Source organism: Canis lupus, chromosome 22 (assembly GCF_003254725.2).
Source record: "Canis lupus dingo isolate Sandy chromosome 22, ASM325472v2, whole genome shotgun sequence".
NCBI classification, from domain to species: Eukaryota; Metazoa; Chordata; class Mammalia; order Carnivora; family Canidae; genus Canis; species Canis lupus.
This window is the reverse complement of record NC_064264.1, coordinates 27128154-27146940: the sequence shown is the minus strand read 5'-3', so window position 1 is coordinate 27146940 and position 18787 is coordinate 27128154. Positions and strand designations below refer to the sequence as shown.

The following is an 18787-nucleotide window of genomic DNA, read 5'->3' as shown; positions in this document are numbered from 1 at the left end:
ATAAAATGTTTTTATATTCATAATGGCATGACCAGTGGTATTTGTGTGTGCTTGGCATGACAGCTGTATAGTATGTAAACTTTTTTTCTCTATGCTTAGATAGAAACACAATCCTATCCCTAGATAGACAGAAACATACACACACACTCTCAAGGCCAAAATAGAGAAATACAATATAAATTATCTTGTAGTTTTGATTTTTGGAAAAAAATTTATCAATATAGCATGAATGTCTTTTCAAGTTAGTACACAGGATTCTACTTTATTCTACCCATGCATCTTAAAGTCTCTTTCAATTTGGCACTTTGAAATTTTTTAACACAATACCTGGCTTCCACTAAAGGCCTCCTAAGTAGACAACTTCAAGTATCTAAAACCTTGCAATTTGGTCATTTGAGATTGTGCATATCCTATTTTCTAAATAATTTTTCTTTTTTAAAAAGATTTTATTTGTTAATGAGAGACATACAAAGAGAGGCAGAGGCACAGGCAGAGGGAGAAGCAGGCTCCCTGCAGGGGAGCCTGATGCAGGATTCCATCACAGGACCCCAGGATCACTACCTAAGCCAAAGGCAGACCTTCAACCACTGAGCCACCCAGGTGTCCCCTAGATAAGTTTTCTAAAATTAAGTTGTAACAGATAAGTTTCTAAGTGCTTATACTAGAAGACAAAGCCTTTGTAAACAAGGTTATACATGTTAAAAGGCAAGAGTCTGCCTCTTTTGTTCATCAGTGGTTAAGTACAGTAGGAGTCTGATAAATATTTATTGAATGACCAGAAAGATTAAGAACAAGCACCAAGATTCAAGGTAGCTAAGGCACAGCAATTCTGGTGTATGCTTTCAGATATAGCCTAGATTTTCTATCCCACACCAACACTCCTTTTCTTCCCCTCTTTCTCTTTTTAAAAATTGAGGTATAATTGACATACAATATTATATTAGTTTTAGGTACACAACATAATGTTTTGAAATGATCATCACAATAAATCTAGTTACCATATGTTACCAGAAAAAATTAATTTTTTTCTTCTGTGATGAGAATTTTCAAGATTCACTGTCCTAGTAACCTTCAAATACACATGACAATACCGCTCATTCTAGTCATCATGTTGCACACCACATGCCCATGACCTATTCATTTTGTAACCAGAAGTCTGTACCCCCGATCCCATTTCACTCATCCTCAATCTCCCTTCCATTGCCAACCAACACTTTTTTCCATATCCATGTGTTGTTTGTTCATGTTTTGTTTTTTAGATTCCACATATAAATGAGATCTATGATATCTGTCTTTCTCTGTCTGACTTACTTCACTTAGCGTAATACCCTCAGGGTCCACCTATGTTGTTGCAAATGGCAAGATTTCATTCTTTTTTTTTTTTGGTTGAGTCATATTCCACTGTATACATAGCATATTTTCTTTATCCATCCATTCATTTATCAATACTTAGTTTGTTTCTATATCTTGGCCATTATAAATACTACTACAATGAATATTGTATTGTATTGAATTAGCATTTTCATTTTCTTTGAATACAAACCATGAAATAGAATTCCTAGGCCATATGGTAGTTCTATTTTTAACACTTTGAATAAACTCCATACTGTTTTCCATAGTGGTGGCACCAATTTACCAAGAGTGAATGAGAATTTCCTTTTTTCTACATGCTGCCAATACTTATTTCTTGTGTTTTTGAGCCTAACCATTCTGACAGATGTGAGGTGGTATCTCATTATGGTTTTGATTTGCATTCCCCTGATGATTAGTGATGCTGAGCATCTCTTCATGTGCCTGTAGGCTAGCTATAGGTCTTCTTTGTTAAAATGTCTATTCAGATCCTCTGCCCATGTTTGATTATTGTTTTGTATTGAGCTGTAGGAATTCTTTACGTATTTTGAATATCAATCTCTTATTGGATATATGTTTTCCAAATATTCTCTCATTTAGTAAGTTGCCTTTCCATTTTGTTTATGGTTTCCTTTGCTGTGTAGAAACTTTGGTTTGTAGTCCCACTTATTTATGCTTTTGGAGTCGGACCCCCCCAAAAAACATCACCAAGACTGGTATCAAGAAGCTTAATGACTATGTTTCAACACTCCATTCTTAACCCCTGGTGGTTTCTTGAGAATTAGGTGACAGACATACACATACAAAGAAGAAAGTCAATAATTTTATTCTCTCTTACACTGAACCAACTAATGAAACAATAGTCTGAAGACACTGTACTTTAAACAATGAAGAACAGTGGACCCTGAGACACAGGAAACAAAGTAAGCCCAACCCTACAGTTGCCCTAGTTCACTGTATGTAAAGGGTTTCAGGCAGTAGTTCAGGAAGGGGGAATCAAAGCAGAGCCTGCCAAACTCCCTGAGTTAAGGATCTGTAGAAGAAGAAACCAAGTTGGCTATGGTTCTTATGGTAGAGTACTGAAGAAAAGAACTATATAGAAACAAAACTCTGAAAATTTATAGATGTTCCCCCTTGAGTATGCACACCTGGGCACTGAATACTGCATGTGTGTAAAGAAATTACCAAAGACTGAGACAGAACCACTGAAAAGAGTAGAAAGAACAATCTCTAAAGATCATACAGGCCAGGAATTTACCTCTTGTGACTAGCCAAAGTAGGAAATTTAATCATTCATAGGACATAGGGTAGATTATTTAAAAGGCTTTGGTTTTAGCAGTGGAGGGAAAAAGTAACCTTCCTTCTTTGCTTATAAGAAATTAGTAAGCATGCAAAAACACAGGACAATATGATACATAAGGAGCTAGATCAATTTAATTGAAACCAGTCAAGAAGTGGTATGACAATAGAATTAGTAGACAGGAATATCAAAATAGTTATAGAAACTATATTTCATATGCTCAAGAAAATAAAGTTTGAAAAGGTTAAGTAGACCTGGAAGATGCAAAAGAGACCCAAATTGAACTAGAAATGAAAACTACAATATTTGATGTAAGACACACTAGATTGGATTAACAGCAGATAATACTTTGGAGAAGAAAAGATTAGTGGACTTGACTTACCAAGAAAAATGATGCAAAAGCAAAGGCAGAAAAAGACTGAAAACAATGAAGAGAAGAACATTTCTTCTGTCGTAGGGCAACTTCAAGCAGTATAATACATGTCTAATACAGTCTATAAAGGAAAGGGAGGGTAGGATAGAAACATATATGAAGATATATAGGCTGAAAAACTTCCAAATCTGATGATCTCACATACGTTAAGAGGTTTGACAAAACCCAAAGCACAGAAAACATGAAGAAAACCACAACAAGCCACATCATAAATTGCTTAAAGCTAATATAAAAAAGAAAATCTTAAAAGCTTCTAGAGAAATGAGACACATTACCTAGAGAGGCACAAAGATAAAGATGACAGCATATTTCTTAGCAGAAACAATGCAAACTAGAAGAGAGTGGAGCAAGATCTTTCAAGTACTGAAAAAGAGAGAGAGGAAAAAAGAGTCCACCTCTACTTTTCTACCCTGGGAAAATTCTCTTTGTAAAACAAACACGAACTCAGCAATTTCACTCCTACGTGTCTACTCCATAGAACTGAAAGTACATAATGCTTGTACCTGAATATTCATAGCAGCCCTATCCACAACAGTCAAAAGGTAGAAATAACCCAAATGTCTATCAATAGATGAATGGACAATCTATGATGCATCTGTACAATGGAATATTATTTGGTCATAAAAAGGAATTAAGTACTGGTAGATGGTATAACAGGAACGAATCTTGAAAACATGATGCTAAGTGAAAGCAGCCAGATACAAAAGGCCACATATTGCATGATTCCATTTATATGAAGTGTGTATAACAGGAAAATCCACAGAGACATAAAGTACAGAGTGGCTTCCAGGGGCTGGGGGGAGGGGCAAAGGGGGAGAGACTGCTTAATGGGTACAGAGTTTACTTCTGGGTAATGAAAATACTCTGTAACTAGATGGTGGTGATAGTACCATACTGTAAACACATCAAAAACCACGGAATTGTATGAATTACATGTTATGTGAATTTTATAGTAATAAGAGTGAACCCTTTAGTGTACTTCCAGTTCCTTTGGCCTTAGTAACGTAATTGTCAGAAACATATTTTAAATTATTAAATTTAAAACATATCTTAAATTCTGTTAAGAATAGTACGAAATGTAAAAACAAAAACCAAAAAGAGGTGAAATAACTTTTTCCAACAAACAAAAGCAGAAAGACTCCATCACCTGAAGACCTGTTCTACAGGCACTATTAAAAGAAGTGCATCAACCAGAAGCCATGTGATACTAGATGGAGATATAGACCTACACAAAGGAATTAAGAATACCAGGCATGGTAACTCTTTGGTTAAATATAATATCTTTTCCTCATATTGTTGTATCTCTTTAAAAAGTTGTCAATTTCTGGGGTGCCTGGATGGCTCAGTTTGTTAGGTGTCCTACTCTTAATATCGGCTCAGTTCATGATCTCAGAGTCCTGAGATTGAGCCCTGCATTGGTCTCCATGCTCAGCAGGGAGTCTGCTTAAGATCCTCTCTCTCTCTCACTCTGTCCCTCCCTGCTACACATTCTTTCTCTAAGAATAAATAAATAAATCTTTTAAAAAATTGTCAGTTGCCTAAATAAAAATAATAGCAATGTAGCGTGGAGTTTTTACATGTATAAATAAAATATATGACAACAGGAGCAGAAAAGTATGAGGAACAAATGGAATTATATGATTTTAAGGCTTTTATGCTATATACAAAGTAGGAGAAAATCACATAAAATGAGACAGTGATGTTAAAGATGTATACTATAGTCTAAAGAAACTATTGTAATAACACAGAATTAAAGCTAAAAAACCAATAATGAGATAACACAAAATGTTAAAAATATATTCAGTTAATCCAAAAGAAGGCAGGAATAAAAGAAAAACAGAAAAAAGAATAGATGGGATGAATAAAAAACAAAATAGCAAGATGACAGACCTATCAATAAACACAGGAAATGTAAATGTTCTGAAAACTCCAATTAAAGTCTTATTTTGTTAGGATAAAAAAATAAAACTATATATGATGCCTATAAGACAATTATAAAGACATAAAGAAGTTAAAAGTAGTATGGAAAAACACTACTATATTAAGACTAATCAAAAGATGTGAAACTTTTACACTAAAGAATAAAAAAATAACACTAAGAGAAACTGAAGATCTAAATAAATGGTGGGATAAGGTGGATTAATGGACTAGAATATTCAATATTATTACGATTCCAATTTTCCAGGGCAGCTCTTGATTTCTGCTCAGGTTATGATCTTAGAATCTTGGGATCAGGCCAAACTGGGCTCCATGCTCTTTTGGCTCCCTTTCCCTCTGTTCCCCCCTCTGTTCACACTCATTAAAATAAATAAACATTAAAAAAAATAACTCCACTAACTTATTTATTTATTTATTTATTTATTTAAAGAATGTGTGAGAGTGCTAGGGGAGAGGGAAAGAGAATCTTAGGTAGATTCCCTGCTGAGCAGAGAGCCTGATGTGGCGCTTGATTCCACCACCCGTGAGATCATGACCTTGACCTGATTCGAAATCAAGGTTGGATGCTTAACCAACTGGGCTACTTAGGTGCTCCTAAATCTTAAAAAACAAAAAAACAAAAAAACAAAAAAAACAAAAATAATTGCTCTTTAAAAGAAAACAAAGATTTCAATTTTACCCACTTGATCTATAGATTCAATGTAATCCCAACCAAAATCATAGATAGTTTAGAGATTACAGAATTCATTCAGAAATGCAAAGGACACAAAATACCCAAGTCAGAAAATGAACTGAGTTAGACAACCAATAGTATCTAATTTTAAGACATTATGAAGTTTCAGTAATTGGGGACACCTGGGTGGCTCAGCTGTTAAGCATTTGCCTTTGACTCAGGGTGTGATCCCGGAGTCCTGTGATCAAGTCCCACATCAGGCTTCCTGCATGGAGCCTGCTACTCCTTCTGCCTATGTCTCTGCCTCAGTCTCTCTGTGTCTCTCATGAATAAGTAAATAAAATCTTAAAAAAAAAATAAAGTTTCAGTAATCAAGACAGTATATATTGGCATACAGACAAACTAGATAACTGGAAACAGAGTCCAGAAACACTCACACACTTATGATGGATTTTTCAACAAGGTCTTTTTTTCAACCAATGATGCAAGAATAATTTTATTTCAATATGCAAATAAATTTCAATCTATATCTTGCACACAATACACAAATTAACTAAAAATGGATTACAGACTTGAAACTATGAAGTATCATGACAAAAACCTTGTGGCTTTGGGTTAGGCAAAGATATTCTAGATATGACACTAAAAATCCATAAAAGAACAAACTGATAAACTGGATTTGATAAAAACTCCTCTTCAAACACTTTTAAGAGATGGAAAAACAAGCCACAGAATGGGAGAAAATATTTGTAAATCATATAACTGATAAGGGGCTTGTATCTAGAATATATAAATAATACTCAAAACTCAATAAGAGGATAACAGTGTGATGAAATGGGCAAAAATTTTGAAGACATTTCCCCCAATAAGAAGAGCAGAGGGCAAAGCAGCACACAAAAAGATGCTCAATATTATTAATCATTAGGGAAATGCAAATTAAAACCATAATGAGAGACCACGTTACACCCATTAGACTGGCTAAAATTGAAAGCACTATCAAGTCTTTGCAAGGTGGTAGAAGAACTAGGACTTTAATATGCTGTTGGTGGAAATGTAAAATGATACAAACATTTGGAAAACACTTTGGTAGTTTCCCAAAATGTTAAGTAGACATCTAACCATATGCATATGATCCACTCCATCTACTCCCAGGTATTCACCCAAAAGAAACAAAAGCATCTATTCATAAAAAGACCGTACATGGATATTCAGGTCAGCTTTACTTGTAATAGGCAAAAGCTGCAACATACCCAAATGTCCATCAACAGGTGAAAGAACAAAAGTGATACCCATAAATGGAATGCTTCTCAGCAATGGAAGGGAAAGAACTATGGATGAATCTTAAAATAATTATGCAGAGTGAAAGAAGTCAGAATAAAAAAAGAGTGTGTGTATATGTATATATATTTATATATATATAATGCATGATTCCATTTATATAAAATATAAAACATGGCCAATCTATGGTGACAGAATGCATCAGGGGTTGCTTGAGGACTATGATGGGGATAGGGAAGGTTGGGAGAGATTCCAAAGGGGCAAAAGGAAACTTTTGGGGGGTGATGTATATGTTCATTATCTTCATTTTGTTTTTTGTTTTTTATATTTTTTAATTTTTATTTATTTATTTTATTATCTTCATTTTGGTGATGATTTCATAGGTATACATATGTGTCAAAAGTTGTACACTTTAAGTATGTGCAACTTAGTATATGTCAATTATACCTCAATAAAGCTACTATAAAAGGAATATTTTTGAATATTTTTTAGCATTCTCATTTTGACACTTCATTTAATTTCAGACATATTCTCAATAACATATACAACTTACTGGTTATAGCTTTAGTTATTTGTTTCATCTGTGTATTATTCCAAAAACTCCAAGCTAGTTTATTTATTCTTTATTTATTAAAGATATTATTTATTTAGAGAGCATAAGCAGGGGGAGCTACAGAGGGAGAGGGAGAGGGAGAGAGAATCTCAAGTGGACTCTGTCCTGAGCTCATGGGGCTCAGAGCAGGGCTTGATCATGACCCGAGCTTAAATCAAGAGTCAGATGCTTAACTGACTGAGCCACCCAGGTACCCCTCAAAACTCCAAGCTAGTTTAAATAGTTAAACTGTTTAAAAGATTACAGATCCTGAGAGAATTTCCTTCTATTTTTTTTCACCATGTATCACAAAGAGTCAGTTGTTACAGAAGCGTTCTAATACTATTATCTTTCAGCCAATTAGTTTATATAATTATTTTCAATATAAGCAACATAATTTTTGTGAGGTAGAAAACAGTTAAATCCATGGAATATTTCAAATTAGAATACTTTATTTTTAATTTTAAGGGAAAGATTATATGCTATGATAGCCATAAAATTTTTTTTTAGCCATAAAAATTTTAATATAAGGTTACTGATTCTTTCCTCCTTATGAAAAATTTTCAAACATACACAAAAGTACAGAACTGAATAATAAACCCATTAACTAGCTTCAAATATGATAAAAATTTTGAGATTCTTTTATCAGTGAGCCCTTCCCCACTTTTTTTTTTTTTTTTTTAGATTTTTAAAATTTATTTATTCATGTGAGATACAGAGAGAGAGAGAGAGAGAGAGAGACAGAGACAGAGAGACAGTGACACAGGCAGAATGAGAAGGTGGTTCCATGTATGGAGCCTGATGTGGGACTTGATCCCGGGACTCCAGGATCCTGGGCCAAAGGCAGGCATTAAACCTCTGAGCCACCCAGGGATCCCCCCACCCCACTTTTATGGGATATTTAAAAGCAAATTCTAGGCATCATATCATTTCATATCACATATATTTCAGTATTTAAATCTTTTTCTCAATATAGCTTATTCTAAAATTATTTCACAAAAAGTTAAAAAGTTACTTATTTTTGATTACAAGAACATTTAATTTCTTACATTTCACCCATACAATTTGTATGGGACTATGTGCTATTGAGAAACTCCTATTTCAAAGAAAAAGAAATTTCTATTAAAATTAACTGATGTGTTCAGGAGGGTTTTTTTTTTTTTTAAGTAATATTATGACACACATACACACACAGAAGTATGTATATAGTTTAATTTTTTTAAAGAAATATTTCTGATAGGTCATTCTGAAGTAAAAACAAACATGAGGGATTATAAAATATCAGCAAACAGAGGTTTCTTTAACGTCTTGTTTCTTTAATCATTTATTTATTTATCCTTCCACAGTGTGTTGGAACTGGCTTCTAGCAGTTTGTCACAGCAAACTGGTAAATTTTAGGGAATTTTGTGAGCTGGATGTTAAACATAACCATTTTTAAAAATTATTTAAATTTTTAATAAAATCAATTTTATTTGAAAAAGGGATTATTCACACTCATTAATTTTTAGTTATTTTACTATTTTCAATGCTCCTGAGTTTATCCATGTCTGTGGTATCTGTATGGTGGAAATATTATGTGATGGTGTGCCACTGAGCATCTTTATTCTATGTTCAGTAACATGATGTTGGCAGCTCAAAGTTGGTCATGGTGGGAATATTTATCCCACAGACACAAGCAATGCTACAAATCAGAGCTGTCTCTCATGCTCCCTCCTGGAGAGATGGTTGTTAACATCTGCCAGCACAACACTACTTCTATCCTGAGTGTAACTACATGTCAGGCACTGCAGTAATATGAAATATTTCTGGTCTTTGGAATTTGAGCATATAAATCCTAATGGCGCACTATTAAAAGTACTTTAATTCCACCCTCATCATTGTAAATAGCAAGATTTCATTTTTTTTAATTTAAAAAAAGTTCTTTAATAGAGGGCACAAAGAAGATAAATATGAACAAGTCCTTCAGAAAACAAAGAATACATCCAAGCTTTAAAATGTTAATATAAAAAAGCTGTTATGCTGAAACTCAGGAAATAAAAGATATCCTAATGAGTTGGTATCTTTCGTTTTAATTGTTTTATTTCAGAGGTATAGAAAAATGTAATGAGATGTTAAATAAAAGAATTAAAACAACATGTAAAAATATGTTTTTTAATGATATATATAAGGCTGAAAAATAAGAAATATGAATCTGATTTTTATTTATTTTTTAAAAAGATTTTATTTATTTATTTATCCATGAGAGGCACAGAAGGGGGGCGGGGGGGCAGAGACCTAGGCAGAGGAGAAGTAGGCTCCATGCAAGGAGTCCAATGTGGGACTCGATCCCAGATCCCAGGATCATGCCCTGAGCCAAAGGCAGATGCTCCATCACTGTGAAACCAGGTATCCTGAATCTGATTTTTAAAAGATAATTTGGGAATAATCATGTACCAATGAATATGAGAGGTTGAGAATATCAAGCTAATAAGTGTGTTCAATAGAAAAGTAATTTATTTAATAAGAGTCAAAAAGAAATCTATTTTAAAAATGAGGTTTTAAACAGATGGTTACCGGAGGAGAGATGGATGGGAAGATGGGTGAAATAGGTGAAGGAAATCAAGAGTACACTTATGATGAGCACTGAGTAGTATCTGGAAGGGTTGAATCACTATATTGTACTCCTGAAACTAATATAACACTGTATGTTAACAATGTTGGAATTAAATTTACAAAAATTTTAAAAAGTGAGGTTTTATTTAAAAACTCAAAATGCAACCTGAAATTGCCAAACTGGTTTTGCCAGTTGATATTCTCAGAAATCAAAGCTCTGCCTGTCTAGTCTACATTTATATTTAGTCTGGCCAATTTAATCTCTTTTTTGATCTTAGCTTTGCCATACACTATGAGTTGTTTTATTAGGCTTTAACATTAAGTTAGTTTCCTAAGTTGTAAAATTATTTTGTACTAGGAAACAGCTTATTTTAAAACTGCTCAGAATATATACAAAGGAGTGACAAAGAATTAAAATGAACACTGTAAAAAAGAAAATAAAATGAACACTGTAATTCTTTATATGTGTTTCTTTTGTTTAAGTTATTTACCTCTTGTGAAAGCTGTGTTACTTGCTCCTTTTGATGTTCCAGGTCTTTTAAAACCAACGAGTTTTGTTTTTCTAACTGAAGTACTCTTCTTGCCAAGTGGACACTAGGTGAGTGAAATAAGAAAATTAATTCTTAAAAAAGAAGAATACTTTCTAAAATATTAAAAATGTGTTTGTATGCTTGAAAATTGACTTACCATTTCCTAGCAATACTTAAATATTTACAGAAAAAATATGGAGTCAAATATTTTCAGGTGTCAACAGTGGAAGACCAATAACCCAACAGCTCACAATTTTGAAAATAACATTAAAATCTCCATAATAATATAACTATGACATATTGATTACTGCAGTAATGGTTTCTAGCCTTTGCTATAAAAAGTAGAGAGTTACATTATACTTGCTTGAAAAGACCACAAGATAGCAATTTACAGCTTTTCTCCATTTTTATAAAAATTTCCCCTTTACAAACAAATCAGGCAATTAGTTGAAACAATAATAAGCCTGCACTTTGAAAAGCTTCAGTGTTTACCTCAGACAACAAAATGCATTTTATAATATAAAAAATAACTGAATACATTTTCTGTTGAAAGCAGAGATGGAAAAGATACATGAAAAGTGGAGAATGTCTATAGTAAAGGCAGATTCTGTACTAAAAGATCACATTTTGACCGTCATATAATGATCACAACTTACACTGAGTATAACCTTTAGTATTTATGGTGACATTAAATGTGAAATGCCCCAATTCCCCACTTAAGACACAATAAAAAATAAAAGGTTTGATCATTCCTCCTTCCTACTAGGGTAAAAAAAAGGAAAACTTCTTTAAAGAACTGCTAATAATGTTGAGAAGACATGTTGCTCCAAAGACCTTCTCTGATTCCAAAAAACTAAAAGTTTCCTATTTGCCACATTATCATGTTTTATTTTTTTAAAGATTTTATTTATTTATTCATGACAGAGAGAGAGAGAGAGAGAGAAGCAGAGACACAGGCAGAAGGAGAAACAGGCTCCATGCAGGGATCCTGATGTGGGACTCGATCCCGGGACTCCAGGATCATGCCCTGGGCCGAAGGCAGGTGCTAAACTGCTGAGCCACCCAAGTGTCCCCCATATTTTCATGTTTGAAGAAGTTAATCTATTACTGAATTGCAAAATCTGTGGAATCTGAGAAGAAAAGATGTTACATAATGACATGGAATAAAATATTTTCACTTTAAATAAAATTATTTTATTTATTTATGGAATAGGAACAATTCCATTGTGTTTTTAATATCCTAACATTGGATAAAGGAATGTGGACAAAACTCTGAAAATAATGCTAAACATCATCTTACATATCCACTTCTAAGAACTTGTTAGCCTAAATGTAAAAGATGAGTTCTGTAAAAGTTTATATAGTGAACTGGGCAGCTTATTTAGATATGCTCATATCTAAGTTCAAACTGGCATAAGATTCTGCCTTAATAATCAGCTGAAGTTAGAGATGGAAAAGACATAGTCCTTATTTTTTGACTTAAAAATTTTTTTTTAATTTTTTGACTTTTTAAAATAAAAAGCCTTATAGATATATGACTTTATTGCTGTGAATTTACATACCATAAGGGCCACCCATTTAAAGTTTTAGTATGTTTAGAATTTCCAACTAATACTATAATCTAATTTTAGGATATTTTCATCACAAAAAATCTTTCTCCATTAGCAATGCTCCCTATCTTCCTGCACAGCTAATCTTTCTTCTTTTATAGATTAAGATATTTACAATTATGGCTACCCCATTTTCTATCTCCCAATCTAAAATATGTCAAGTTCTTTCAAATGAGATCTCTACAAAAAAGTTTTTTTTTGTTTTTTTTGTTTTTTTTGTTAAAGATTTTATTTATTTATTCATGAGAGACACAGAGAGAGGCAGAGACAGAGGCAGACTCCAGCAGGGAGCCCGATGTGGGACTCGATCCTGGGACCACAGGATCACACCCTGAGCTGAAGACAGACTATCAACTGCTGAGCCACCCTTCTATTAAGAATTGCCCTGATTTTAGTTGAGGTAGATTCTAAGTGAGGAAAATCAACTCTAAATAGAAGGAAGTTATCTTATGATGCCTTGAAATGTTTTACAGTGTTCTAATTACTAGCTTATAGAACCATTTTACTGAGAAAAACTTTTTAGGAACTGATGCTAACAGGAATGATGTGGTTTTTACTATGAATGCTAATATCATTTATGATATAATGCTTATAATGTAGAAGATGGTGTCATACAATTGTCTCCAATTGATGCACTGATCACATTTAAAACATTTACTCCTAAGTCACTGTAAAGAGAGCAGAACCATCTCTGCATAGATATTTTAGGAATGGTGGTAAGATTCTCAGGTTGCCCTGAATGATCCATTTAGCCCACTGATTACAGATGTTACAGAAAAAAAAAAAAAAAAAAAAACAGGAAAAAAAAATTGTGAAATCTAGAACACACAGGAAAAATGATACAATTTTTCATCATTATCATACTTGCAATTAAACAAAAATAATTATAATATTATCATTTTTCCTTCATCATAAGTTATCAATGACTATAGAAAAGCAGGTTGATTTGGAAGAAACATTATTAACTCATCCAATAAGACATTCATGAACATTTTAACAAAATTTATAAAAAGCCTGTAATCTATATAGGTACTGGAAATACATAGTTTCTACCTGGAGGATCTAACAGTTGCTGAGGAAGATGAGCAAATAAATTACCACAGAATGCTAAATGCTAAGAAGGGGCACACTAAAGGATGAGAACGAATCCTGACTAACCTGGTGAGGAGGCAGAGAAATAGAATTCTGGGTAGAGGGAAAAGCATAGGTAAAGGATGATGTGTGGGGGTATGGTATGGATTGATAACATGTATGGTGCGTGGTGAGGCCTGAAGCTAGAGGGTTAAAGGCAGGGATGAAAGGCCTTAAGTGTTAAACTGAATTTGGATTTTATCTGTAAATTGGCTAGGCATGACATGATCAGATTTGCACTTGGAGAGTTCTCTGCTAACACTGTGGAGAAGGAAGAAGACTTGAGCCAATTATAAAGTTATGATCACAGTCTAGACTGGTGGGCTCCAAAAGCAATTATGTGCAAAATAATCCATTGAAGTGTGAGAAATTTTACTTATATTTATTTTAATATTAAGTGCCTTTAAATTTTAATTTTCTATATACATTTTATATTTTAATGTACATAATACGTTATTCATATGATAGTATAAATACATGTACATGTATTAGTAGGTGAATGCTCAATTTTTTTTTCTCAATAGGGAGTCATATCAAAAAGTTTAGAGACCACTGGTCTAGGCCAGTTTTGTCCCATAGAAACATAAATGCAAGCCACATATATCATCTAAACATTTTTAGGAGCCACATTCAAAATATTACAAAGTCCTTACCTTACATGTTATCAAAAAAATTAACTCGAAATGGATCAAAGATCGAAGTGTAAAACTAAAATATAAACTCTTAGAAAAAAAAACACAGGAGTAAATCTTCTTGACCTTGGATTTGGTAAAGGATTCTCAGATATGGCTCAAAAGCACAGGCAACAAAAGAAAAATTAGAACTTTATATAACACCTCTGTTTCTTCATACCCTAGTTCACAATGGACATAATCTTTAAAAGTTTTGCTAATAACTATACATGAACAATAGAATCTTACTTTCAGTTTCTTCATTTGTGAGGTTAAACATCTTTTCATATGTCTGTCAGGTATCTGTATTTCTTATTTAATGAAGTGATGTTTATGTCCTTTTCTGACCCACTTCAAATCTTACCTACATGGGTTAATTCTACTCTATCTAAATTACTGAAAAATACCAGGCCTTCTGTAATCTCAATTGAACCAACCTTATTTTCTATTAATGTCTACTCTACCTAATGTCGCATAAACATATTTTGGATATTCCTTCCACTATACCTCTGTTGGTCCCCCAGTCTGAAAAAGGTTATTTCACCGCCTGACAGACCCAACTTTTTTTTTTTTTTTTAAAGTAGTCTTTAGGGGCAGCCCGGTGGCTCAGCAGTTTAGTGCTGCCTTCAGCCCAGGGTGCGATCCTGGAGACCCGGGGTCGAATCTCACGTGGGGCTCCCTGCATGGAGCTTGCTTCTCCCTCTGCCTGTGTCTGTGCCTCTCTCTCTCTCTCTCTCTCCTTGTCTCTCATGAATAAATAAATAAAATCTTAAAAAAAAAAAAATCAAGTAGTCTTTACCCTGGGCATGGAACCCAATGTGGGGCTCAAACTCAGGACCCTGAGATTAAGACCTGAGCTGAGATCAAGAGTCAGATGCCTAACTGAGCCACTGTGGCACCCCAGACCCAACTTTTTCTTAAAGTCTCCCTTCAAGTTCCACTTCCTCTATTTCTGACCATGCAAGTCTTTACTGATCTCTATTCCTCTGGAGGACATAGTCTAGTGTACAAAATGGCACTAAATTATATATATTTTTTGATGTTTCATGATATTCTTTTATGTGTGTTAATTTTTTCTTTTCCAACAGATACAACTATATGAAGACAGGACAGACACTTAATAAATCCTTCTCGATTGATTTTGTTCTAAGCGAATTTTGTTCATATGAACACCCTACTAGAAACTATATTCTTAGATTGCAGAGTTTCAGTATTAAAGTATGACTCATGCTCAGCATTTAAACACTGAATTAGTAATAAAAATGTGCATAAGGTTAATAAAAGGTGGCAAATATTACAGATACCAAGTGATTTCTTCTATACTTCAACCTCCTACATCTTTAAATGTGGCATATTGTTGTGAAGAATGATTTGGTGTCCTAAGTGGATTCTGTGTAGAAATCTGAGTGTTAGAAGTGGGAAGAAAGAAATTCACTTTAACTGAAATTCAAAGCAAGACAAATGAATAATTTCTCACCTATGCAGCTGAGTTTATGTCTCTTTAAGCATGATGCGCATAGAATGAAAACAAGTCCTCCTCAACTTCTTTATAAAGAGTGACTAAAGATACAGTCAGGAAAAATGACTCCTGCTAAAGGTTGCTTTTTTTTTTTTTGTACAGAATGTACTGAACTCAAGAAAGCACCGCTTTTACAGGCTATCTGTTGGGACACTAACATAGGTATAACTTAACAAGACTTCTTTGAATTATATTAATTGCCATGTGATTTTTACCAGCACCAAGATTACGTTCAACATCAACTAGAAACTACTACTATAGGAGTACAGCTTTGTATCTAAATATTAAATGAAAATTTCACCTGTTACCTGGCAAAAATTTCCCATCAGGGTTATCTCTTAGCCCCTTCATCATTTCTTGACTCCAAATAGAAGTTATTCTCTTGGATCTGTCAATGGCAGCAGCACTGCTGATTATTACATATAATAATAGTATAGCATAGTTGGGCATAGTAGTATAGCCCAACCAATGTGGATCTTCATCCATATTTGCGATGTCAAAGAACAATGGAGGATTGATGTTCTGCCCCAATTCCTTCAATCTTGGTATTTTTTTTAGTATTACCAAAACTCCAAATAAATAAGTGTATTTATTTAGTTCCTTGCTAATTTGTTATTTTTCTGAAATAACATTTTTTTTTTAAATTTTTTTTCCAATTTTAGCAGGTCAGAAGTCTGTCTCTATTAGTATGGCATTAAAAAAATTGTTAAAAAAAAGAGCACTTGTTGGGGCGCCTGGGTGGCTCAGTCAGTTAGCATCCACCTTTAGCTCAGGTCATGATCTTGGGGTCCTGGGATTGAGCTCTCTGTTGGGCTCCCTTCTCAGATGGGAGACTGCTTCTCCCTCTTCCTTTGCCTCTCCCTCCTGCTTCTGTGTGCTCTCTCTCTCAAATAAAAACAAAACAAAACAAAACTTTTTTTCTTAAAAAAAAAAAAAAAAAAAAAAAAAAGAGCACTGTGCCAGAATGATTCTAGATTCCAATTCTTCAGGTTGGTCCTGTACTGCCTATTCTGTTGGTAATTATTGAGAACCAAATAGTGGTCTCATGCTGATTATCTGTAGTCATATGAAACTTTCCCTAGTTTCTTCTATAGGTTTAAACTTTCAAGTTGTTCATAAATAGAACATCAGTAACTTTTGAAGGACTATTCCTAAAACCAACCCAAATGAAGTAAGTACAACTTTTCCTAGGGACAAAAATGAAAACTCATATACACAGAAATAAAGAGAGAAAAACAAATTTTCATTATACACCAAAGTTTGCTAGAGAAAAAAAAGTTTCCTCTGCTTTAATTTTTTTTCCTTTATTGTAAAGCTCAGTCTACTGTGAAAGTTTCAACTTAAAGCTCTTCATAAAACTAGGCAGAAACTAAAACAAAAGGTCTCTAGTATGAGTAAATCTTGGAATTTGAAAGGTTTAAAAACCTTCAGAAAAGGCTATCCATTCAGATCTGCCAAAGCAAACAGAGCAGCACACACTGAGACCATGTTAGTGCCTGGGTGTTACCCATTTAAAGTTGCAGGTTAAAGAGCATAACCAAAACATGTAACCAGAAAATCTTGTTTGCTATTTTCAAAACAATCATGACCGAAACAAAAACATTACTTCAGATTTTCAAGTTTGGTCAAGTCAAGAAGAGCCCATTTCATTTTAATCTACTTTCATTGTATAAGCCCTTTTAACTTACCGCAACTGTGTCCCAGAAAGAGTTTGATGTGATATTTCGTTATTGTTCATTATCTCCATTGAAACTTCAAAATATGAGTAAGCTGATTTGATCATTATAATGTGGTCAAGAGACATTTTTGAGAGTTATTTTTCAAACTACAAAAATTAATTTTGCTACCTTTTTTTTTTTTTTTTTTGTTAAATAGGAAATGGGCATTATAGTATGTCTTAAAACTGGTATTAAAAAAAGTCAATCTTAAAACTGGTTTCATGTCCAGGGGAGTCTCTCAACTAATTAAGAAGTCTCATGAAAATTCTCAAGCAAAATTTTTAAGTGAAAGCTTAAATTGTATGTAAAGTTTTTGGAACATTAGCTTTTCCTCTAAATCACCTACGTAAGTTCCTCTAAGAAACATTAATCGGTATAACAAACTAACCTTTTACTGAATAACCCACCATATGCCAGGCACTGTTTGGTGAACTCTGCATGCATTTTCTTACTTTAATTTCATAATATACCTTGAGTAGCAACAGGCAAACCGTGAGAATTTTCAGTGACTATCAAATTTATTAACAACGTGAAACTCAAAAACTGAAGGCCTGAAAATTAAAGTTTTGGATAACCATTAAAAATTATCTTTTTGAAGCAAGAAAATGTTCAATGATACAAGAAAATGTTCAAGATGGAATTACAAGATAAAATAAATTTCCACGTTACATACAATAATAGCCTAAATACGCAAGGAGATGTATGTGTCTCTATAAATTTTGAATGGTTATCCTTGGATGGTAGGATTACTAGCGATTTTCTAAAACAATAAAACAAATATATTATTTTTATAATAAGAAATTTGCTTCAATTGTTACCCTTAAGTACCTAAATCTGGTTGCTGAATATATGAGATTTTACATCAAACTTAGTATGAATGGAATATACTGTGTAGTAGTTGAAAATAAGTTCCTTTGAAATTTTAACATATTTTGGTTTAGACTGATGTATAATGAAAACTTTTTTATGCAAACATTTCATTTGTGGTTCTGATTGAATTGTTTTATAACGTACCTTTAGATTCCATTGCTTTAATTTTAAATGTGAAGAATTAAATATGGATTCTCTCCAAGGCTACATTGCTTTCATGTTAAATAAGTTAAACAGAGCATGAAGTCATTGACTTCTTTACAAATATCTACTAAAAAATGAAATCTAGACTTTGAAAACTTTGGAAATGTGTCAGATCCTAAACAATGGATCCTCCTTGCCACTGTTCCATTTTGTGCATGCAGTAGGCACTCAATAAAAGATGTTGAATGAATGGGGAAAGGAATGCATAAATGTCCTCTTTGGATATCTAGACTTACTTTCCCTTCACTCAGTTTAGATGACCTGAGAAGCACTTCCTCAAAATAACCCTCTGGTTCACCATGAGACGAATGTCTGGCACCAGCTGGTTGGAGATATTAATAGTATGCCCATTAGGCACTTGTTCAAGGCACATAGATA

The 18787-nt window shown here is 33.5% G+C and overlaps 1 protein-coding gene across 10 annotated transcripts in view; it reads right to left on the bottom strand.

Moving 5' to 3' along the window:
* Positions 1-18787, bottom strand: part of PIBF1 (progesterone immunomodulatory binding factor 1) — a 190376-nt gene that overhangs the window by 52913 nt on the left and 118676 nt on the right. For all 10 annotated transcript variants that reach the window (XR_007404878.1, XR_003133931.3, XR_004808297.2 and 7 more), the window contains one exon: positions 10648-10750. Coding sequence is in view for 7 of the 10 variants with exons in the window: in XM_025441073.3 (XP_025296858.1) it covers positions 10648-10750 (103 nt within the window). In the remaining 3 variants the exon portion in view is untranslated. The remainder of the gene's footprint in view (positions 1-10647; positions 10751-18787) is intronic.